At 46.3% G+C, this 25,024-nt stretch overlaps 2 protein-coding genes, 1 long non-coding RNA gene and 1 pseudogene across 8 annotated transcripts in view; all 4 read right to left on the reverse strand.

Moving 5' to 3' along the window:
• The window catches only part of LOC112880356 (putative disease resistance protein RGA3), a 47,903-nt gene that overhangs the window by 8,139 nt on the left and 14,740 nt on the right, over positions 1–25,024 (reverse strand). The window contains exons 1-2 of one of the 6 annotated variants that reach the window (XM_025944939.1): positions 22,736–23,232; positions 20,715–21,553 (exon numbers count right to left, since the gene is read on the reverse strand). Coding sequence is in view for 1 of the 6 variants with exons in the window: in XM_025944940.1 (XP_025800725.1) it covers positions 19,101–19,301 (201 nt within the window). In the remaining 5 variants the exon portion in view is untranslated. Of the gene's footprint in view, positions 1–19,100; positions 19,302–20,714; positions 23,233–25,024 lie in introns of those variants that run through there. The other 5 variants (XM_025944937.1, XM_025944938.1, XM_025944934.1 and 2 more) reach the window with 5 other exon arrangements.
• LOC112880358 lies at positions 2,758–5,522 on the reverse strand (annotated as a pseudogene).
• Positions 20,065–20,764, reverse strand: LOC112880361 (putative disease resistance protein RGA4). Its single transcript, XM_025944943.1, has 2 exons — positions 20,380–20,764; positions 20,065–20,246 (listed from the first exon to the last, which is right to left on the reverse strand). The coding sequence occupies exons 1-2, from the start codon at positions 20,704–20,706 to the stop codon at positions 20,220–20,222; spliced, it is 354 nt and encodes a 117-aa protein (XP_025800728.1). The 5' UTR covers positions 20,707–20,764; the 3' UTR covers positions 20,065–20,219.
• Positions 23,646–24,877, reverse strand: LOC112880363. Its single transcript, XR_003226301.1, has 3 exons — positions 24,505–24,877; positions 24,089–24,217; positions 23,646–23,998 (listed from the first exon to the last, which is right to left on the reverse strand). It is a non-coding gene; the product is annotated as an uncharacterized LOC112880363 (long non-coding RNA).

Below are 25,024 nucleotides of genomic sequence, written 5' to 3' on the forward strand. Positions count from 1 at the left end.
ATATCCCAAAGTTAACGGATTTAGGTGACACAAGTCCATATAAATATACTAAAGGTATTAGTGGTGAAGATAATGTAGGAGTATGTATTACCAATGGACAGCTAGAGGTTCTGAACACCGTGCTCGTAAAATTTTTATCACTAAATCATATCACATCTTGTAATAACTAACAGAATGTTTAAGTGGAGACTTGCATTTTGGACAACACCAATTGGGCTCCTGATCATTTCGTTAAAGGAAACAAGGAAACAAGGAAACTGGAGATTACCAAGCTCACTTTCTGTAAAAGTGAACACGCATACAACCATGCGTTGGAAAAAAATGGATCCACAGTGCTCCCTCTTTTTTCCGAAATTCTGGATGTTTTAGACATTATCTCGCGTACATCATGGAGTGATTTATTAGTGTGCCTATTTCCGATCTTGCCCATATTTAAACAGTGGTTATCTATTGCTATTTGCTTGTCAAATACGCTGGCGAGTTGTGAAGGACTTGTAGACGATGGGCCACAGGCAGGAGACGAATGGGCACGCGGTGCTGGCTTAATGTCACTAGCAGCGCTAATAAGTAGAGAATGCAGAAGGGCTGGACTAATCAACAAAACTGGCCGTTTATTCCATTCCAAACTATGAAATTTTTCGACAGGGATGTAAGTTAAGCAGGTTATCTGAAATTTTTCTACAAGGAACTATAGTATGCAAACTAGATTGACTGTAATTTGAAACGAATATATGCAAAACTGTGAGAACTATAGCATCCTTGGGGGAAAGGAAAGAAAATTCATGAGGAACTGGTGGAAGAGGTCAAGGGAGTACACGTTGTCCTTTTTGGCGAAGTAGATGGGGGCGGGGCCGGGGATGCGGTCAAGCGCGGCGTTCCTTTGGGGTAGGCCGCATAGCTCCATTAGACGTGTCGGGCACGTCATGGTGGGAGGCGAGGTCATGGGTACATGACCCCACATCCTGGAGCAGCGTGGCGGTGCACAAGCAGGAAGAGGACGGCGACAAAGTCAAGGAGGAAATTTCATTCTATCTACATAAAATTCTCACCCTGGATTTGAATAGAAAGAAATATGAATAGTGACCACAAATAATTAAAGAAAATTTTAAAGCACCAAGCGAAAAGTCATACAATCATCGAAAAAAAACTGGATCCACAGTACTCCCCATGATTTCAAAAATCTAGACGCGTGCTTGACTTATAAATTGCAATGGTAACCAGCATATAAAGATTAAGGCATGACAATGATAGCTCGAAGATGCATCCATGTTGTAGCCATAAGCAGCAATAATACAAAAATCTAGATGTTTTAGACATTGTTGTATCACGTGCTGATTTATTAGGGTGCCTATTTTGAGACGAAATTTAAGGCAAGAGCCAAACCTCGTCATGGTGGACGTAAGCTAAGCAGGTTACCAGACATTTTCCGTTAAGGAATTATGGAATGCGAATTAAATTGACTGTAATTTCAAACGAATATATGCAAACCTGTGAGAATTGCAGCATTATTGGGCGGAAGAGAGGGGAAAAAAAGAAAAAATCATGAGGATTGGCATGTCACTGTCGATTTACCTTGCGCTGCGGAGCTGGTAGAAGAGGTCAATGGGGTACACCCTGTCCTCGCCGGCGAAGTAGACGAGGCCAGGGGAACGCGGTGCTGCTCGATGCGGCCGAGCGCCGCATTCCCCTGGCGTGGGTCGCGGCGGGAGGCGAGGCGGGTCCGCGGGGCAGCGCACGGGCGCTCGACGACGAGCCGGAGCGGCGGCGGGCGGGACGAGAAGGTCAGCACTGCGATAGCCATGGCTTCCGGATTTTGGAGGAAGGGGAAGGAGGCGGACTTGTGAGTGTTCACATCGATGGCGAGCAGCAGCGACGGGAAGAGCTGAATCCGCAGGAGGCCCACTTGACGCTGTTCAGCATATGGGCCAACGTTAACGACAACCGAACGCCTTCTAAGCACCAGCGGAAGGGGCGGCCGGCGTGCTGGAAACTGCAAGGGAGAATGCCGTGGGCGCATCCTGTGGCGGAGTAGAGGTCCAGGAAGGCGTGGAGGACGTCGCCGGCAAGGGTCAGGACTCTGTTGAAGGGGCCAAGCTGCATTGTCGTGGCCCAGCGTGCCGACGATCTGGCGCAGCAGAACCTTCGTCCTCGACGTCGAGAGCCGAGAAAATTGAGCTCCTCGTCCGTGGCTCTCGATTTGTCCATGAGAACCAACTGTTGAGCTCGTGTGCTCGATAGTTTCAACACAACCAGAGGAGGTAGCCGGTAGGCAGGAAGCAAGGAGGTTCACAGGAGCTGGGTTCGGAGGCAGGGGAGCTCGTGTCTCTGTTCTGTCCAATCCCCTGCTGCAGAGTAAAATGCCTAAAAAACTATAATTTGGACATCACATACTACGATACGATACAATTAGTAAGTTTAAGAATTTAAATATGCATTTTGAAAGTTAACCTCGAGCCAAATTTACGGGCCAGCGGGGCATTTTACTTTCCTGCTGCGGCTAGTCTGCTACTTCTCATGTCTGTGGCCCAGCCTATACAGAGCGTATGGCAACTGCCAAGTGCTAACTATGGCTATGGAAAATAATTTTTGTTTGGGCACTTGCCTCCTGCTTTGTCTTACAATACGATAATTTCTCGTGTGTCCATTGCAGTCACCATTCTTTTCAATTCAATATTTTCATTGCAGCATTGCCAGGAGGAAACAGAGCTTGACAAACGGTACCTGTGCACAACAGCACAAGACCGTGCTATCCAAAGCTTTGCAGGATCACCCTGAACACCGTTCAGTATTAGGTACCCACGTAACATGGGAATTGGGACAAAGTTCAGCACTTTCAGTGCATATCAAGCAGCAGCTTAAACAACAGCCTGTCGAACAACAACAAGAACATGTTGGACTATTGATTTGGCAATTATCTTCTACGGTCATGTAGAAAAAAACACATCACCAAATGGAAGCCCTAGCTGTGTTTCGCTTGTGCTGGAGCAGGCATGAATTCAAACACGTCACAGTTCAAAAGAAAAGAGAAGGATAAAAAGCTGGATCATGGAGCTCGGTATGCTATAATTCTTCGGATTGCACTCTGGGACTTGTTTTCTGCTCAAAATAAAGGACTTCAGCTTGAAGAAGGATAAAGGGCTCGAGCAAGGAGCTCCATGTGCTAAATTCTTCAGCCTGCGTTTTGGGACTTGTTTGCTGCTTAAAATCTTGGACTTCCGATGGAGTTCACTGGAGATTATCTTCAGTAAGTGTATGTTATACATTCTACCACGGTCACAGGTCTGGTAATAACGATCCTACAAGGAAGTCACACCTCATAGGGAGTCAGCATTATTAGGAGGTACAATCATTTGAAATCAATCATCAAGAACACTAATATTACAAACCTTGGTGATATCCCCTCAAAAAAAAACTTGATGGTAACTTTCTTTATTAGGTTCTCAATCTGCTATTTCGAGCACACCAGCGTCCTGATTGCACGTTTCCAAGTCGTTTCTGGCAGATCAGGCCGTGATCATATAGATGATGTTAGAATTTATGCATTCAAATCAACAAGAAATTAGAAAGTACATATACAGGAGAAAGTGCAAATAAATACAGGAATTAGTTGTGCATTGTTCTCGATACAATGTATATATCATCAGCGGTTGGTTAGAGATTCTAAACACCACGCTCACAAAGTTTTTATCACTAAATCATACCACATCTTGTAATAACTAACAGAATCTTTTAAATGGAGAGTTGCGTTTTATACAACACCAATTGAGCTTCTGATCATTTTGTTAAAAGAAACAAGCTGGAAACGGGAGATTACCTTCGTGATGGGCATCTAGATATTTCTCCTTGAGGCAATCCAAACGGCTCCGTAGGCTCCGGGGAAGCAACTTTATACCATCACAACCACGAATCTTAAGATATCTAAGAGATGAGTAGCTTCAGGCCCATCCGGTAAGGACACCAGGCTTTTGCAACCATCAAGATGGAGTTCTTCCAGAGATCGGAGCTCTCCTACGCAAGATTCCAGTGACTCCAACCTACTGCAGGACTGAATATTTAATTTTTGGACGACATCTAGCTTTCCTGATAGGGATTGAAGGTTGCCGCAGCTCAAAATGTCCAAGATCTTGATAGACGGAGGAAGATTGGCAACCTCTGACAAATAATGGCAACTCCGTATACATAGAGATTCTAGGCATGGAAGGGAGCGATGGTTGGCTGCTGATGACAGCTTCAGGACAGCTATAGACGCCGTGGCCTCACTACCGCTGGACCCTGGACTTAATGATGACGTGTCCGGCTGTACGACACCTTCTCCACCCACCGGCATCACATACTCATGCTGACCAAATATGATGGACTTGAGATTATCACTGAAGCTATGAATACATAATTCCTTGAGAGATGCCGGCAGGTTGGGGACCTCAACCAAACATGTGCAACCACTCATCCATAGATATTCCAGACGTGGCAGGACCTCCACCAAAGCAGATTGCCCGTCAGAAGCTTGTGTGTGTCCTGTCAGTTTGCTGCACCTCCAAATCGATAACCTCCTTAGGGATACCAGGACCTGGAACACGTTTTCTAGCCAGTAGACAAGAGCGTCGCAATCAAAAATTGTCAAATCTACAAGCCGTGCAAAACATGTCCACAACGCTAGTGCACCTGGGTGGGAGGAAAACAAAAGGTCGCACCTAGTTAGCGTCATAGCTGCCAGGGGGAGTTCATGATCCCATTTCTGCTTGACATGCAGCAATGTTGTTTTCGTGTCATCGGGTGACACATCCAGACGCAGCCTGGACAGCGAAGGAATGCATCTGCTAGCTGCCTGCAGGGATATTTGTTGACCTTCTCCTCCTATGGCTAATTTACCTAGCTTGGGTGTTTCAGGGAGACCAGTCAACTTCAGGCAGGCATCAATTTCCAAGTCCTCCAGCAGAGGAAATGTTACCTCTTCTTCTGGAGTTCCTTCGACTGTCTCCCATCTATCAAACATATTCAAAGATCTTAACGTCATGTTCCTCAATGCTGGAAATGCGGAGCGGCACTTAGTATCAACTACGCCAGATGATTCCGTAGTCACCGATGCTGCTTTTGGTAATGCAGTCAAACTTCCACACTCGCGGATCACCAGCTCCTCAACCTCGGGAAATATTGGCCCTTCTCCTTGTACCACATCTGTGTCCAGCCATGCCTCAACGTTTGGCATCTCAACCAAGGTAAGCACCTTCAGTTTCTGAAATGTGACGGCTGTAGCAGCGCCGCTGCACAAACAATGTAAACTTTCCAATCCTTTTACATGAAGAATTTCCAGAGCTGGTAACAGCCAGAGTGCAGGAAGCTTCTCGAGCTTTTTGCAACCAGATAACTTAAGCTCCACCGTGCCATTCAATGTATTCATCCACTGAAAGGATCGATGGACCAAGAGGGGGGTGAATTGGGCCTTTTTCAATTTCTAAAACAAGATAAAGCAACCTTAACCTATGCAAAACTAGAAAGGCACCAATTCACCAACCGGATAACTAAACAACCTACACAAGCTAGATAAGATAAAAAGAGATAAAGCCTAGCAAGGTAAAGCTAACTAGTGATCCCTAAATCAAGCACATGAATGAATTGCATGAAATATAATGCTTGAATAAGTAAAGTGGACAAGAGACAACCGGATTTTTCCCGTGGTATCGATGTGTTGGCACACACCCCTAATCCACGTTGTGACACTCACAAAGAGTATTGTCACCTCCCAAGTCACCAAGACGAGGGCGCTCACTAAGAGTCTCCGTTCACCATCCCGGTGTGGTGGAGATCAAGCCACGTACAAATCTCTTCTCCGGGCTTCCACAATCCTTGGCAAGCTCCGCAAGAATCACCTCGATCACCAAGATCGCCTAGGTGATGCCAATCACCAAGAGTAACAAGCTAAGGCCTTCACTTGAGCAAGAACCAATCACCAAGAATGGATGCACACAAGCTTCTCTCTACTCAAGTCCTTAATCTTGCTTCTTGAATGATTGAATGAACAAGTGTATGAAATGTTGAAGCTCAAGGTGTCTCTTGACTATAGTATGTGTGTTTGGATGTTGCCTGGTGTCAAGAGTGGTAGAATGACCCATTGGAGGGGTATATATGGGCAGCTCAGACAAATAGAGCCGTTGGAGAAAAAGCTGCCAGAAAAAACTACGTAGCGCCGGTTAATCCGACGTCGCTCCAAAAGTCATCGTCGGTTTAACCGGTGAATGTAAACTCCCCTTTTGAAAACTAGCCGTTACTGTTTGGGAAGATTAACCGTCGTTGCATCGGTTTAACCGGTGAGTGTAATCGTCCATTGAACAGCTGAAAAACCAAGTCACTGGACAACTGCACCGACGTCAAATTTCAAATAGCATCGGTTTAACCGGTGAGTGTAGTTGTCCACTGATCAACTGAAAACCGAGTCTCTGGACAACTGCACCGACGTCCAATTTCAAATAACGTCGGTTTAACCGGTGTATTGACTTGTCCAGACCTGCTGACCTCGTTTAACCGACGTATATAAAACTTGAGCCGTCGGTTAAACCGGTGTTAAGGATTTTTCTGATTTTGCCTTTTCTGACTTGAGTCTTGAATGAAATCCAAATATTCTTGAGATATAAGTTGAGAACCACTTATTTGAGCTTCTAGAAACCTGAGTGACCATTGTGTGCATCCATTTTCAAATGACCATGTCCATGCTCAAGTTACTAAGCCTAAACCCCTCTTAATAGTGCGATCACTACAAAACTATAAAACCTATACTAACCTAAGTGTCCTTCTCAACCTTATGACACTTAGGACTAGAAAGATCCTTAGTCTTGACATATTATTGAGTTGAATGACGAGATCGCCTTTTTGAATAATGAAAATTAGGGGCCTCTTTTGACATATAACCAAATGAGCGATAATGATCTATAAATCTGCACAAACTCATTAGTCATAATAATGGTTGTCATTAATCACCGAAACATACCTTAAGGGCCTAGATGCTTACAATCTCCCCCTTTTTGGTGATTGATGACAACATAAACATAGATAACGAGAGAGCGAGAAAGATAAAGCGCGAATAAACACAAGCAAACTCGAAAAGAGAGAATCAAGGAACTCAATGGCTCAAACGAAATCCATAGATATGTCTCAAAAGCTCAGCATACTCAAATGACAAATGTACATATCCATGAACTAAAACCAAATATAATACAATACGAAACAACAAAGTCACAAAGTCCTGAATCACGAGCTCTCTCTAATGCTACCCTCCCCCTGACTCCCTCTCCCCCTTTGGCATCAAAGCACAAAAAGGCTAGCTACTGATCCGGGTGCCGCGGGACGGCGAGGAAGCGATCCGGGTCATCATCATCGTCGTCGTCAGACGGTGGATCCTCGGTGACAGACGGAAGCTGCTGATCTGAAGTGCCGGTAGGTGCTGAGCTGACCGGAGGTGTAGCTGTCGTCGAGGCTGTCGTCGAGGCTCTGGTGCTAGCACTGCCGGGGAGAGGATCCGTGGAGGTAGTAGCCGGCTCAGCAGAAGATGTGTCAATATCTGAAGTAGTAAGAGCTGAGGCTGCCGGCTGTGACGACTGCTGGGCTAAGGATACCTCTCCGCCTCCCCCTGAAGGTAGTGGCTGTGGTACGGTGGGGAGGCCAACTGACTGCACCGCTGTGGGTGACTCCTGGAAGAGTGAGGTCGCAGGCAGCGGAGAGAAGAGGGGACGACTCGCAGACCCAAGCAGTGCTGACAAGGAGAACATGATCTCCGGGGTCGCGGAAGAAGCTGGAGCAGTGGAGGCCGGAGCTGGTGTAACTGCAAGCGGTGGTGCTCCTGCGCCCTGAAGGCCTGACTGTGCTGGCTGCTGAGGGGCGAGTCCGGTGTGAGAATATAGCTGTGAAATCATCCCGAACATCGCCATCATGCCCTGCTGCATCTGCTGAAACTGAGCGTCTGTCCTCTGAGATACTCGGTCAATGAGTCCGACAAACCGCTCCTCTGTAGCAGCTCACTCTCGGGCGGCCTCCCTCTGAATCTCTGCAAGCTGGGCCTCATGGGCTCTCCTGGCCTCCTCCTGAGCACGGCGATCCTCCCTCTGCTGTGTGACCAGCTGCTGCAAAAGTGCGGTGAGCTCAGACGGCTGAGACACCTGTGACTCTGAGACAGTAGTAGCAGCAGCTGTCACTGGAGCTGGCTCTCCTGAACCCCCTGCCTCATGATCATGACGCGCTGGAGCAGGTGCAGGGAAGTACTCCTCATCCTCGGAGGAGTCTGACTCTAGGTCTGACCAATGAATCTCATCATCTCCTCCGGGAAGCTGTGCCTCTGCGGCTAGCAGTGCCTCGTCCTCCTGGGCAACACGGGCCTGAACCTCCGGTGACAGTCGTGCCATGGCAGCTCTATCAGCCTGCCTGCCTCTCCTCCGGTCCGAAGGTGCTGTAGGACGGTAAACTGGGAACCAGGGAGTCTCGTCCTGTCTGTATACGGCACTGACTGGTGACTCAGCTGGCACAATCATAGAGCAGATAAAACTGATCCAGTGAGCATATGGAAACTGACGAACGACTCCCATCCCATCAGTGATGACATCCTCAATCTCAGCCAGAATAAAGTCAACAATATCAAATGGCTCGTGAGTGAGAATGTGGAGCAGTAGCAGCTGCTGCAGACCTGTGAACCCCTCTGGGTAGCCACTCCTCAGGAGCAACGTCCTCCGGAGTGCCATGTGAACTGCGTAAGCCTCTGGGGTCAGCAGGCTGGGGACTCTGGCGTAGGAAGCTGGAAAGGGCTGGCGGAAGCACTGAGAAATCGCCTCGTGTGAAGGTGCAATCCCGCCAATCATGGCCCTGCGAGGTGGATCAGCATCACCATATACCATCTCGTGCAGAGAGACGTCAACAAGGTCAACTCCAAGGATCCCTGCGAGTGTCGCTCTAGACAAACCAAACACCTGCCCTCCGAACATGAAGTGAACAGCTCTGCGCTCTGGGGCTATCCAAGCTGTGGCATAGAAAACTCTGACCCAGTCCTCAATATATCTGTTCCTCTCAATCGATAGCAATCTGGGCAGACCCCTGAAGTGATCAAAATGCTCCCTGACATCGGCTCCCCCTGCAGCTGTCCTCAAAGAAACCCAATCAAGAACTCTGTGAGGAAAGATCCTGTGGCCCCGCCTCTGATAGGTCTCGTAGAAACTGGCCTGAAGAAGCGTCCAGAATCTGCGATCGACCCTGCTGTCTCGTGTCACCGGGAACCACTCCTCCTCCTGAACACTCCACCTGAGCCTCTTGACCTTTGCCGCATTGGCCTTGGTCAAGTTCTGGAGCAGCACACCTGGCTCCAGACGCACGACAGTGTCCATGCGGAACACTGCGCGCTCGGCCGCTAGGGCCTCGGCTCGTCGAGCTGCTGCTGCTGCTGCGGTGGACCTGCGAGGCTCCTGTGGCTGGTGGCCTCCTCGCGTCCTAGGTCCGGTGCGACGCTCGGTCGCAGGTGAAGTCTCCTCTGTGGGGGACGTCTGCCGGGTGCGGCCAGATCGTCGTAGAGCTGGTGACGGAGTGTCCTCCCCCTGAGACTGCTCGGACTGTGCTGTCGCTGTATCTGAAGCTGTCTCCGACTCTGCCGCTGAATGTGACTGACCAGACTCAGACTCTGCTGCTGCTGCTGTCACGGCTCTGGTGGCCCTGGCCCCTCTGACTCTGCCCATGCCTCTGCCTCGGCCTCTGCCTCTGCCTGGCGGATCCCTGATAGCGAACGGACGAGCACGGCCTGACGCCTGCTCCTCGGCGGCCTTAGCCACCAACTCGGCCCTCTCGGCCTCTCTCGCTGCGCGAGTCCGCTTGCGAGCGGGCTCCTCGACCACGACCTCCTTCCCTTTCCTCTTGTCACGACCCATCTCGACAATCGACAGAAACAAGAATGCGGAGTGGTGAGCTAGGGCAAGCGTGATGGTTCGGACAAAATGTCGAACACGTGGTGTGCGAGGCGTGGATGCGTGTTGTGGTGCAATGTGCGTGGGCAGCGGCACGGTGGAGGTGCAGGATGTGCAGGCGACGGCGCGGTGTGGCGGTGGCGGCGGCGCGGTGGCGCACGTGCGGCGCAGGCAGCGAGGTGGAGCAGAAGATGCTGGTGCTGTGGCGCGCGGGCGGCGCTGAGGCGCGCGTGCGGGCGGCGGACGGCGGCGGTGCGCTCGCGGGCAGCAGACGGCGGCGCGGGCGGCGGTGCGAGACGGCGCAGGCGGCGGACGGCGGCACAAGGCGGCGGCAGTGCGGTTGCGGTGAAAACGGTGAAGGCGAGGGGGCGGCACACAGTGAAAAACGCGCGGGCGGTAGCGAGCGGGAAGAGAGTAATATGACATGTGGACCCCGCATATTTTCTTATCGCCGGTTGATCCGACGCCTAGGTTTTGAGCACCGGTTGATTGCGTCGGTGTAGTTTACCAGAAACACTGCCAAAATATTATCAGTACGCCGGTTGAACCGATGATCCGAAAAGTGATCTCGTCGGTTGAACGACGCAAACAACAGTTGATTTTCAGGTTTGAATCGTGATATGTTCACCGGTTGATCCGATGCTGCGAATTTTGTATACACCGGTTGAACGTCTGAAATGACTGAGCTGAAGCTGACACTTAGCAACGCCGGTTAAACCGATGGGTATAAATCCATTGAACGTCGGTTTAACCGGTGAACCCAAAAACTCTCTCTCATCGCACTTTTCTATGCTAAGTCCAATGAACTTACAAGATTCAACTAAACTCAAGTTAATGGACTTGCATAGGCGACTTTACCCCTCAAAATAGGATAGCTTAATAACTTAAATAGTTTTTCTTTTCAAAATCAAGGATAAGTCGCAAGAGAGACAAAACGCCAAATTAAAATGTATGAGCCATGTCATAGGAATATTGAAGGAGGAAAGCTTCAAACTCACCATGACATTGCTCACTAGGCAATAACGTACCTAACACTTTACTCTTTTCACTTCACATGAATTAAGATCTTGCATGTAAAACAAGTCTCATCTTCATCAAGTGATCTCCTTTGTGACCCTTACGCATGCAATGATAATGCAAACTATAATCACATGCGAAAGAAAGGTAAACATGAAGTGCACAACTATATGACAAGAAATGCATAGCGAGAATTTAAATTCTACTTGTCAAGTTTGATCCCACGGAAAGCTTCTTCATGATGAGCCTTTCTACAAGCCTAGAGAAAAACAAGTGGACCACCACCTCTAGCTAAACCCTTGCTCATCACTATCTTACCATGGTTAGACAAGTGTCCTATATGTATGCATTTTTCTATATGACATGGCAACTTACATGACGTTTGCCGCATCTAACACATTAAGTTCATTTCTTAGCCTAACAAAGGTACTCTCGTCTAAAGGTTTTGTGAAAATATCCGCCAATTGCTCCTCGGATCTCACACCTTGAAGGGAAATGTCCCCCTTGGCTTCGTGATCACGCAAGAAGTGATGGCGAATATCAATGTGCTTTGTGCGAGAGTGTTGAACTGGATTCTTGGCAATTTTTACGGCACTTTCATTGTCACAAAGGAGTGGTATTCTTCCTAGTTTCACACCAAAGTCCAAAAGAGTTTGCTTCATATATAGAATTTGGGCACAACATGCACCGGCAGCTATATATTCCGCTTCCGCAGTGGACAAAGCCATGGAATTTTGCTTCTTACTCGACCAAGAAACTAGAGAACGCCCAAGCAAGTGGCAACCCCCGGAGGTACTCTTGCGATCCACACGGCTTCCGGCAAAATCCGAATCCGAGTATCCCAAGAGATCTAAGCTAGCGCCTTTGGGGTACCACAAGCCTATGCTAGGAGTGTGCTTGAGATACCGAAGGATCCTATTCACAGCAGAAAGATGTGATTCCTTAGGGTTAGCTTGAAAACGAGCACACAAGCACACACTAAACATTATATCGGGCCTAGATGCGGTAAGGTAAAGCAAAGACCCTATCATAGAGCGATAGAGCGATTGGTCAACCGGTTTACCGTCCACATCCAAGTCGAGATGCCCATTGGTTGCCATGGGTGTCTTGATTGGCTTACATTCATCCATCTTGAACTTCTTCAAGATATCTTTAGTATATTTTTCTTGATAAATGAATGTCCCTTCCTTCATTTGTTTGACTTGAAAACCAAGGAAGAAGGTCAATTCGCCAATCATGGACATCTCGAATTCCCTAGACATCATGGTAGCAAACTCATGGCTTAGTAAATCATTAGTTGAGCCAAAGATAATATCGTCAACATAAATTTGACAAATGAAAAGATCCCCGTTGACGTCTTTTGTGAACAAGGTTGTGTCCACCCTCCCGATCTTGAAGCCTTGCATGATTAGGAAGTCACGAAGCCTCTCATACCAAGCCCTTGGAGCTTGTTTGAGCCCATAGAGTGCCTTGTGCAACCTATAAACATGATTAGGATTCCTCGGATCTTCAAACCCGGGAGGTTGCTCAACATAAACAAGTTCGTTAATAAAGCCATTTAAGAATGCACTTTTCACATCCATTTGATATAACTTAATATTATGATGTGAAGAGTAAGCAAGAAGAATGCGGATAGCTTCAAGTCTTGCGACCGGAGCAAAAGTTTCACCAAAATCCAAACCTTCGACTTGAGAAAACCCTTTTGCCACAAGTCTTGCTTTGTTGCGTACTACCACCCCATGTTCATCTTGCTTGTTTCGAAAGACCCACTTTGTGCCGATGATGTTCTTGTCTTTCGGAGGAGCTTCGAGGACCCAAACTTCATTGCGGGTGAAATTATTCAATTCTTCTTGCATGGCCATCACCCAATCCGAGTCCTCAAGCGCTTCCTCTATGCTAGTGGGTTCAATACAAGAAACAAACGAGTGATGTTCGCAAAATGAAGCATGCTTAGAACGAGTTCTTACTCCTTTGGAAGGACTACCAATGATTTGACCAATTGGATGATCCTTGGAGATGCGACCATGCTTCACTAGCGGTGCTTGCGTAGATGCTTGTTGGGGTGAATCATGGGTGACTTGTGCTTGTGGTGGAACATTTTGCTCTTCTTGTTCTTGGACTTGGGGTGTCGGAGTTGACACATTTTCTTGAGGTAGTGGATCATGTTTTTCTTGATCTTCATCCACTTGGGGTGCCGTGGAGGTGTTTGGCAAAGATGAGGAAGTTCCTCCCCCTTGATCATTGTCTTGATGCATCTCTTCCGGCTTGATATCCCCAATGGACATCTTTTTTAAGGCTTCTTCAATCTCTTCATCCCCTACATTTTCATAGCCAACAACCTCCTCTTGGGAGCCATTAGATTCATCAAACTCCACATCACATGTTTCTTCTACTAACCCGGAGGTTTGATTGAATACTCTATATGCTTTGGAGTTTGATGCATAACCAAGAAAGAAACCTTCATCACATCTACTTTCAAACTTACCGAGCCTTTTCTTCTTATAAATGAAGCATTTGCAACCAAAGACTCGAAAGTATGATATATTTGGTTTCCTCCCGGTGATGAGCTCATATGGAGTTTTCTTGAGGAGTCGGTGAGGATACACTCGGTTGGATGCATGACACGCCGTGTTGATTGCTTCCGCCCAAAACTTCTCGGACGTGCCATAATCATCCAACATTGCTCTTGCTAGGGTGATGAGTGTCTTGTTCTTTCTTTCCACCACACCATTTTGTTGGGGCGTGTAGGTGGCGGAAAACTCATGTTTGACTCCTTCTTCATCGCACCATTCTTCAATCTTCATATTTTTGAACTCGGTGCCGTTGTCACTTCGGATCTTCACAATTGGGGAGTTGTACTCCCTTTGAGCTTTTCTTGCAAATGTCTTGAAGATTTCCGGAGTTTCACTCTTATCGCCTAGAAACATGACCCAAGTGTAGCGTGAAAAATCATCAACTATTACTAGGCAATAGAGATTACCACCAATGCTCCTGTATGAAGTTGGACCAAAGAGATCCATGTGTAGTAGCTCGAGCGGCTTGGAGGTAGACAACATTGTCTTGATGGGATGATGTGTTGCAACTTGTTTCCCGGCTTGACATGCTTTGCACAACTTGTTCTTGTCAAAAGTGACGTCCTTTATGCCGGTGATCATCCCTCTCTTGTGGGCTTTCTTAAGGTTGCTCATGCCAATATGAGCGATTCTTCTATGCCAAAGCCACCCAAGAGACGACTTGGTGAAGAGGCAAGTCATGGTGCTTGTTTGCTTTGTAGAGAAATCCACCAAATAGATATTGCCATGCCTAAACCCCGTGAATACCAATGACTTGTCTTTTTCATGAGTCACTACAACACCATTCTTGTCAAAGGCACACGTTAGTCCAAGATCACATAATTGAGCAATGGAAATAAGATTAAAACTAAGTGCTTCTACAAACAAAACATTTGAAATGGATAAATCTTTTGAAATTGCAATTCTACCCAAACCTAAGACTTTCCCCCTTGAGTTATCACCATAGGTGACATGTTCATGATCGCCGGGGTCTTCAAGAGAGGTGAACATGCTATCATTGCCGGTCATATGTTGAGAGCAACCGCTATCAAGTACCCAATGTTTTCCACCGGCTTTGTAGTTCACCTACACACATGAGAATTCATTTTTGAGTTTTAGGAACCCAAACAAGCTTTGGGCCTTGCACATGTGTGACAAGAGCTTTTGGGACCCAAAGTTGCTTGGGGAGCTTCTTCTTCGACTCCTTAGCAATTTTGCCAATGAACTTGGCCTTCACTTTGCCCTTCACATTACTCAAGAGAAAATGGTTATTTTGGAACATTGATGAGTAATTCTTGGGTAATTTAGGAAGAGGACGTGATGGTAAAGTGCACTCCCTAGTGTGGTGCCCGGTGACTTGGCAATGTTGGCAATATGAGCCAACTTCCTTGATGAAGCTCGTCTTGATCTCCGGAGAAGGAGTTGTAGCCATGTTTGGTTCCGGAAATGAACCAAGACCTCTCTTACCATAGTCACGGGCATTGTTAAAGAGAATCTCCTTGTGGATGTATTCTCCCCTTGAGAGTTTCTCCACACCACTCTTGAGACTTGCCACTTGATCCATCAATTCCTTTTCCCTAGAAGAGGCAAGCTTGGGCACAACATTAGTGGCATATGCATCAATGAGTAGGTCATCACATGAAGTAGAAGCATTGACCTTTTCATGAACAACTTTCTCAAGACTTGGGTCAATTACTTCATAAGCAAATTCAAGTTCTTGATACTTGTGAGCCAACTCCCTATGCTCTTGTTTGAGCTTTTTGTGGCTCTCTTCAACTTGCTTAGCAAGTACAAGTGACTCATTGTGCTTTTTGAGCAAGTCATTGTACTTACTAAGTAAGTCGGAGTGGGCAAGCTCTAACTTGGCATGAGTGCTCTCAAGAATTTTGACTTTGCCTTTTTCCCTCTTGATGACGGATGTATACTCATTGATGAGGTTAGTGAATTCATTAGGATCAAGCTCTTCATCACTATCATCTTCACTATCCACCTCACATACCTTGGTGTTACCTTTTGCCATGAGGCACATAGGAGGCGGAGGTAGTGGTGGTTCTTCATTGGTGAGGGCGATGGTGACAATGTCTCCTTCATCACTTGAGTCTTCGCTTGATGAGACATCGGTCACCCACTCTTGTTTCTCCACCAAGAAACTTTTCTTGGTATGCCCTTTCTTCTTTGGGAAGAGCTTGGTCTTCTTGTCATGGATCTTCTTCTTCCCAAATCTCTTGTTTTTGTTCTTCCTCTCCTCTTCTTCATCATCGCTTGAATCATGGCGATGCTTACTCTTGTTGTCCTTGCTTCTTTTGTCAGGCTTGGGGCAATTTGGACGAATGTGTCCTTTTTCGCCACAATTGTAGCAAATCTTGTTCTTGACATCCATTGGCCGGAACATTCCCTTCTTGGAGTCAAAGTTGAAGCCCTTCTTATTGATCTTCTCATTCAAGCGTGTGAACTTTCTCATCATGAGAGCAAGTTCTCCATCATCTTCAACATCGGATGAGCTCTCATGGTGGTCGTCTTCTTCATTGCTTGAGCTTGAGTCTTGTTTGACCATCTTGAGCTTGCGGGATTTGTTTGTCTTGGTCTTTAGAGCAATTGACTTGCTTGATGTTGGCTCTTCGGTCATACCAAGAATGCTCATTTCATGAGCGCGAATTTCGCCCACAAGTTCTCCTACTTCCATTGTGGCGAGATCCTCCTTTTGAAGCATAGCATTGATAATATTATACTTGGGCTTCGGGAGGAGCATGAGGATCTTGCGGTTGATGGATGCACTGTCAATTTTGGATATTTCAAGTGCATTAATGTCCTTGACAATGACATTCAAGCGAGAATACATATCATTGCAATTTTCATGAGCTAGCATTTTGAAGGAATCATACTTAGCTCTAAACAAGTGATATTTTTGCTCACGAACTTTGGTGGAACCTTCATGAATCTCAATGAGCTCCTTCCAAATATCACTTGCTAGGTCCATGCCATTAACTCTAGCAAAGACCTCCTCACTAATAGCTTCGAAAATTGCATTTCTAGCTCTATCATTCCATTTTAATTGGTCGGGGGTGGGATCTCCGATGAACCCGACTTTAGTTGCCAACCATACTTCGGGGGCAATCGCATCAAGGTATGCGGCCATGCGAACTTTCCAATAGGCAAAGTTCTTGCCCTCGAAGTGCGGCGGCGAACCACCCATCTTGGCCATAGCTCTAAGCGGTGAAGCCTAATGATCCAAATGAGCAACGAGGCTCTGATACCAATTGAAAGGATCGATGGACCAAGAGGGGGGGTGAATTGGGCCTTTTTCAATTTCTAAAACAAGATAAAGCAACCTTAACCTATGCAAAACTAGAAAGGCACCAATTCACCAACCGGATAACTAAACAACCTACACAAGCTAGATAAGATAAAAAGAGATAAAGCCTAGCAAGGTAAAGCTAACTAGTGATCCCTAAATCAAGCACATGAATGAATTGCATGAAATATAATGCTTGAATAAGTAAAGTGGACAAGAGACAACCGGATTTTTCCCGTGGTATCGATGTGTTGGCACACACCCCTAATCCACGTTGTGACACTCACAAAGAGTATTGTCACCTCCCAAGTCACCAAGACGAGGGCGCTCACTAAGAGTCTCCGTTCACCATCCCGGTGTGGTGGAGATCAAGCCACGTACAAATCTCTTCTCCGGGCTTCCACAATCCTTGGCAAGCTCCGCAAGAATCACCTCGATCACCAAGATCGCCTAGGTGATGCCAATCACCAAGAGTAACAAGCTAAGGCCTTCACTTGAGCAAGAACCAATCACCAAGAATGGATGCACACAAGCTTCTCTCTACTCAAGTCCTTAATCTTGCTTCTTGAATGATTGAATGAACAAGTGTATGAAATGTTGAAGCTCAAGGTGTCTCTTGACTATAGTATGTGTGTTTGGATGTTGCCTGGTGTCAAGAGTGGTAGAATGACCCATTGGAGGGGTATATATGGGCAGCTCAGACAAATAGAGCCGTTGGAGAAAAAGCTGCCAGAAAAAACTACGTAGCGCCGGTTAATCCGACGTCGCTCCAAAAGTCATCGTCGGTTTAACCGGTGAATGTAAACTCCCCTTTTGAAAACTAGCCGTTACTGTTTGGGAAGATTAACCGTCGTTGCATCGGTTTAACCGGTGAGTGTAATCGTCCATTGAACAGCTGAAAAACCAAGTCACTGGACAACTGCACCGACGTCAAATTTCAAATAGCATCGGTTTAACCGGTGAGTGTAGTTGTCCACTGATCAACTGAAAACCGAGTCTCTGGACAACTGCACCGACGTCCAATTTCAAATAACGTCGGTTTAACCGGTGTATTGACTTGTCCAGACCTGCTGACCTCGTTTAACCGACGTATATAAAACTTGAGCCGTCGGTTAAACCGGTGTTAAGGATTTTTCTGATTTTGCCTTTTCTGACTTGAGTCTTGAATGAAATCCAAATATTCTTGAGATATAAGTTGAGAACCACTTATTTGAGCTTCTAGAAACCTGAGTGACCATTGTGTGCATCCATTTTCAAATGACCATGTCCATGCTCAAGTTACTAAGCCTAAACCCCTCTTAATAGTGCGATCACTACAAAACTATAAAACCTATACTAACCTAAGTGTCCTTCTCAACCTTATGACACTTAGGACTAGAAAGATCCTTAGTCTTGACATATTATTGAGTTGAATGACGAGATCGCCTTTTTGAATAATGAAAATTAGGGGCCTCTTTTGACATATAACCAAATGAGCGATAATGATCTATAAATCTGCACAAACTCATTAGTCATAATAATGGTTGTCATTAATCACCGAAACATACCTTAAGGGCCTAGATGCTTACATCCACGCTGGAAAAATACTGCTCCCATAGGAATATATGCTCAGGACCTTCAGCCCATCATGAGGCTTCAGACCTTCCACCACCTCTTCGTGATTATTATTCTGTGCTTCCTGATCACCATCAGTCCATCTTAACTCCAGTTCAGTCAATTTTTTCATGTTTCCAAGACCTGCTGCTTGCGCACCATTTGCTCCTGTGACATTTTCGAGCTGTCTTAGCTCTAGTCTACCACCGAGGTCCAAATCCTGCAGCTCTCTCACATTACTGCAACCGGAGTCGGTACCTGCTACAAAGCATGTAAGTGTCTGTAGGGAAGTGAGGTGTCCGAGCCCTCCGGGCATGCTTTTCAACTTTGGGCATCCGTGAGTGTAGAGGTGATGGAGGGAAGTCAAATACTTCAGTTCCTTTGGAAGTCGCTGAAGATCACCACAATAAGAAAGGTCCAATGTTTGCAGATGATATAGGATGCTAATGTCTTCAGGAAGTGCTTCAATTTCACTTTCTGAGAGATCAAGATACCTCAGGTGATGAAGATATTTCGGCCTTGGGAATGAACCTCGTTTGATCTTTAAAGCTCTGATAGAGTTGTATTTTGATAAGATCTTCAAATCTTCTTTTACATATCCATCACATATCAATGTTTGGAAAGCTGGAGATCCTTTATCTACGGAAGCATTCAGAAGCTTTTCTGGTTGACGCACTAATAAATACAAATGGCGAGCAGAATGAAGAGCATACTCACTTTGGCTCGGGTGTGTAGCTATTGCGGCACATTCTTTTCCCATAGAAGATTCTGCAACATCATGCATAAGGTCGTGGATCTTACAAGTAATTTTAGAGCAATACCTATACTTGATCTGTCGAAAACTATAATATTTTTGTTCAAATGGGACACTCTTCAAATCCTGATAAAATGACCTCGACTTCAGCTCATTGAAAATTTTTTCTCCAATGGTTTCAGGACACACTCCTGGTTGCTCTGGGATAAAACCATTGGCCATCCATAGGTGGATTAGACTTTGCACATCAATCTCATAATCCTTGGGAAACATAGCACAGCAAGCAAAGCATTGCCGCATATATGATGGCAAGCAATTGTAACTCAATTTAAGTACGGGTAAAATTCCATTTTCCTCATCACAAATTGTGCTTCTATTTAGCAGAGCATCCCATTCTTCTTCGGTGGTCTTGGTACGCAGTACAGAGCCCAAAGCTGTAGCAGCCAAAGGAGAGCCAGCACATCTCTTGGCAACTTGTCCGACCATTTTAACGAGTTCACCAGGCCACTCCTCTTCTTTTGAACTGAATGCTGTTGTCTTGATAATTTTCTCTATGAAGTATGCACCCAAGCTTTCAAGTTTATAGGCTCCTTCAGTTTTACCCATCATTAGTTTAGCAACTGCTTCATCACGGGTTGTTGTCAGCACTGAGCTACCGCTGCCACCATGCTGAAGGTAGAACTTGAGCCTTTCCCACTTGTGCTAATCACGGTTCTATACATCATCCAATACGAGTAGGTACCTCTTCCCACTCACTTCATTTTGAAGGTTCTCCAATGCTGAGCAACCAGTGGGTTTACAACCATTCTCTTTCAGTATTCTATCAGCCAGGGAATCCACCTCAAAGTTATCAGAGACACACACCCAAAGCCGCAACTGGAAATGCTTCTTGATTTCAGGGTCATTGTGAATAAGCTGCGCTAAGGTGGTCTTGCCCAACCCTCCCATTCCGACGATGGGAAGGATCGTGAGATCCGAGCTGCTAGCTTGGGCAAGTAATCTATCAACAACATCCTTCTTCTCTCGGGCTCTTGATTCTTTGGCAATGTTCACAGGGTCGATGATATGAGAATTATTCTGCCTCATGTAATTTGTGGGCTCTGGTGGCCCTGGTTTGAACATGAACCTAAAGTCATTCATCTCTTTGATGAGATCATCAATTTCTTGCAAGATTATACGGAGCTTGTTTGTCATCCTGCAACCGAAAACAATATGGTTGTGAGTAGGGAAGAGCTTTATTACATCTATGCCGAAGTCCTTGTAGCGGCCCTCCTTCTTGGCTTTGCGGCGCAGCGCCTCATACTTGAACTCGTCGAGGACATCATTCGCTTGGTAGGCAACCTTCCGGACCTTCTCCAGCCAAGCTTTCGCCCCTTCTCTCTTGGCTGCTGCCTGCTCCTCGGCGTCAGTGATGACGTCCAGGATGTGCAACAACTTGCGCTTGAGGACCTCGTGCTGCTCCTCCATACCCTCCATCACCTTGTACTGGTCCAGGAGGTAGCTGGAGGCCTTCTCCTTCACCATGGACACCAGCGGCCCGACCACCATGGTGGCCCGTACCTCAGCCATGGCTACGCCTGGAGCTCCAAAACACAACACAAGGAAACACAGATGCGGTATGGAGAGAGCTAGCTGGTGAAGCCAAGCAATAGTTGGTTTCAGTAGCTAGAAATCAATATGTAGCAAGAGCTGATATCAGGAAGGGGTGGTGGACGTTCCCTTTCCAGCTGGAGTACCCTGCACCTGTCCTAACACTCTGACACTGTCCCAGTGCCCACCAGTAGTTGTCCACTATATTTAATACAAGTGGTTATCTATTGCTATTTGCTTGTCAAATACGCTGGCGAGCTGTGAAGGACTTGTAGACGATGGGCCACAGGCAGGAGACGAATGGGCACGCGGTGCTGGTTTAATGTCACTAGCAGCGCTAATAAGTAGAGAATGCAGACAGGCTGGACTAATCAACAAAATTGTCCGATTATTCCATTCCATCTAGGAAATTTTTCGACAGGGATGTAAGTTAAGCAGGTTATCTGAAATTTTTCTACAAGGAACTATAGTATGCAAACTAGATTGACTGTAATTTGAAACGAATATATGCAAAACTGTGAGAATTATAGCATCCTTGGGGGAAAGGAAAGAAAATTCATGAGGAACTGGTGGAAGAGGTCAAGGGAGTACACGTTGTCCTTTTTGGCGAAGTAGATGGGGGCGGGGCCTGGGATGCGGTCAAGCGCGGCGTTCCTTTGGGGTAGGCCGCATAGCTCCATTAGACGTGTCGGGCACGTCGTGGTGGGAGGCGAGGTCATGGGTACATGACCCCACATCCTGGAGCAGCGTGGCGGTGCACAAGCAGGAAGAGGACGGCGACAAAGTCAAGGAGGAAATTTCATTCTATCTACGTAAAATTCTCACCCTGGATTTGAATAGAAAGAAATATGAATAGTGACCACAAATAATTAAAGAAAATTTTAAAGCACCAAGCGAAAAGTCATACAATCATCGAAAAAAAACTGGATCCACAGTACTCCCCATGATTTCAAAAATCTAGACGCGTGCTTGACTTATAAATTGCAATGGTAACCAGCATATAAAGATTAAGGCATGACAATGATAGCTCGAAGATGCATCCATGTTGTAGCCATAAGCAGCAATAATACAAAAATCTAGATGTTTTAGACATTGTTGTATCACGTGCTGATTTATTAGGGTGCCTATTTTGAGACGAAATTTAAGGCAAGAGCCAAACCTCGTCATGGTGGATAGGAGCCGGTATTGTAGCAACTCATCCCTTCATTTGTTTTATCAATTCAGAAAAGGTGGATTACAAGAAACAAGTCAGCCGAGCTGGAAATGGGATTGCTAGTTGTTGTCTGTCCTGTGCTTTTCCTTGTGAGACTGGTGGCTGCTCCATCTTGTATTCTGAAATTCAGTGACAGCACAAGCTCACAGCACGCTAGTGTAGTGTGGTGCAGATCGCAACAACTATTTAGTTAGGATTTGCTTCACATCATGACATGGTTGACACCAAACATCTTGTTTATAATGGCAACAAATCAAATCTACACGGAGAAGGCAGAGATGTCAGTTTACCATCTCAAAACCGTCGGAACCCGCAGCACCGAAACCGTTTAACTCTTGGCTCATCGCGGTTTGGCCTGGTTTTTGCTGCTAAACCGGGGAACCGGATCATGAACAGCCCTAAGGCCAAGTGGATTGTCCAGCTGAGCGCTAGCTTAAACTTGGCGAGGCAGCGCGAGTGTGAGCTTGTGGCAGCTGCACTGGTAGCAGAAGCCATTGAGGCAGTGGAGGTGGAGCACCCAGCTTTGCAGATGGCTCCGTGACAGATATACAGTAGCGCCGTGAAAGAGGAAGTGGCGTGCGGCGCTAATTTCGTACAGAAGAATTAATGCCGACAGGCTGTACTAGTCACTTAAACTGACCGATTATTTCATTACATACTATATGAAAATTTTCGACAGGGACGTAATTTGAAACGAATATATGCAAACCTGTGAGAATTGCAGCATCATTGGGCGGCAGAGACGGGGAAAAGAAAGGAAAAAATCATGAGGATTGGATGTCACTGTCGATTTACCTTACGCTGCGGAGCTGGTAGAAGAGGTCAATGGGGTACACCCTGTCCTCGCCGGCCGCCTTCTGAGCACCAGTGCAAGGGGCGGCCGGCGTGCTGGAAACTGCAAGGGAAAATGCCGTGGGCGCATCCTGTGGCGGAGTAGAGGTCCAGGAAGGCGTGGAGGACGTGCTGGGGTCCCTGGTTCCTGGGTGAGGACCAGCGCCGAACACCCTGCAGGCGGCCGGCGTCGCACGGTGCAGCCTCTGTGGCGTCGCCGGTAGGTAGGAAGCAAGGAGGTTCAGAGGAGCTGGGTTCGGAGGCAGGGGAGCTCGTGTCTCTGTTCTGTCCTATCCCTGCTGCAGAGTAAAATGCCTAAATAATTGTGATTTGGATCTCACGTGATACGAGTAAGTTTAAAAATTTAAATGTATATTTTGAAACTTTAAAGATTCTGCTGCGGCTAGTCTGCTACTTCTCATGTCTGTGGCCCAGCCCATACAGAGCATATGACAGCTGCCAAGTGCTAACTATGGCTATGGAAATGTTTGCCGTTGCTGTGTTCTGAAAGTAATTTTTGTTTGGGCACTTGCCTTCTGCTTTGTCTTACAATACGATAATTTCTCGTGTGTCCATTGGAGTCACCATTCTTTTCAATTCAATATTTCCATTCCAGCATTACCAGGAGGAAACAGAGCTTGACAAACGGTACCTGTGCACAACAGCACAAGACCGTGCTATCCAAAGCCTTGCAGGATCATCCTGAACACCGTTCAGTATTAGATACCCACATAACATGGGAATTGGGACAAAGTTCAGCAGTTTCAGTGCATATCAAGCAGCAGCTTTAAACAACAGGCTGTCGAACAACAACATGAATATGTTGGACTATTGATTTGGCAACTACCTTCTATGGTCATGTAGAAAAAACACATCACGAAATGGAAGCCCTAGCTGTGTTTCGCTTGTGCTGGAGCAGGCACGAATTCAAACACGTCACAGTTCAAAAGAAAAGAGAAGGATAAAAAGCTGGATCATGGAGCTCGGTATGCTATAATTCTTCAGATTGCACTCTGGGACTTGTTTTCTGCTCAAAATAAAGGACTTCAGCTTGAAGAAGCATAAAGGACTCGAGCACGGAGCTCCATGTGCTAAATTCTTCAGCCTGCGTTCTGGGACTGGTTTGCTGCTTAAAATCTTGGACTTCCGATGGAGTTCACTGGAGATTATCTTCAGTAAGTGTATGTTATACATTCTACCACGGTCACGAGTCTGGTAATAACGATCCTACAAGGAAGTCACACCTCATAGGGAGTCAGCATTATTAGGAGATACAATCATTTGAAATCAATCATCAAGAACACTAATATTACAAACCTTGGTGATATCCCCTCAAAAAAAACTTGATGGTAACTTTCTTTATTAGGTCCTCAATCTGCTATTTCAAGCACGCCAGCGTTCTGATTGCATGTTTCCAAGTCGTTTCTGGCAGATCAGGCCGTGATCCTATAGATGATGTTAGAATTTATGCATTCAAATCAACAAGAAATTAGAAAGTACATATACAGGAGAAAGTGCGGAATTAGTTGTGCATTGTTCTCGATACAATGTATATATCATCAGCGGTTGGCTGGAGGTTCTAAACACCACGCTCACAAAGTTTTTATCACTAAATCATACCACATCTTGTAATAACTAACAAAATCTTTTAAGTGGAGAGTTGCGTTTTATACAACACCAATTGAGCTCCTGATCATTTTGTTAAAAGAAATAAGATGGAAACTGGAGATTACCTTCGTAACGGGAATCTATACGTTTCACCTCGAGGCAATCCAAACGGCTCCGTAGGCTCCACGGAAGCAACTTTATACCATCACAATCATAAAACTGAAGATATCTAAGAGATGAGTATGCTTCAGGCCCATCCGGTAAGGACACTAGGCTTCCGCAACCATCAAGCGTGAGTTTTTCCAGAGATCGGAGCTCTCCTACGCAAGATTCCAGTGACTTTAACCTACCGCAGAACTGAATAGTTAATTTTTGGACGACATGTAGCTTTCCTGATAGGGATTGAAGGTTGCCGCAGCAATAAATGTCCAAGATCTTGATAGACGGAGGAAGATTGGCAACCTCTAACAAATGATCGCAACTCTGTATGCTTAGAGATTCTAGGTTGGCTGCTGATGACAGCTTCAGTACAGCTGTAGACGCCGTGGCCTCACTACCGCTGGACCCTGAAATTAATGATGACGTGTCCGGCTGTACGACACCTTCTCCACCCACCGGCATCACATACTCATGCTGACCGAATAT

The sequence above is a fragment of the Panicum hallii genome, chromosome 2 (assembly GCF_002211085.1).
Source record: "Panicum hallii strain FIL2 chromosome 2, PHallii_v3.1, whole genome shotgun sequence".
Taxonomy (NCBI): Eukaryota; Viridiplantae; Streptophyta; class Magnoliopsida; order Poales; family Poaceae; genus Panicum; species Panicum hallii.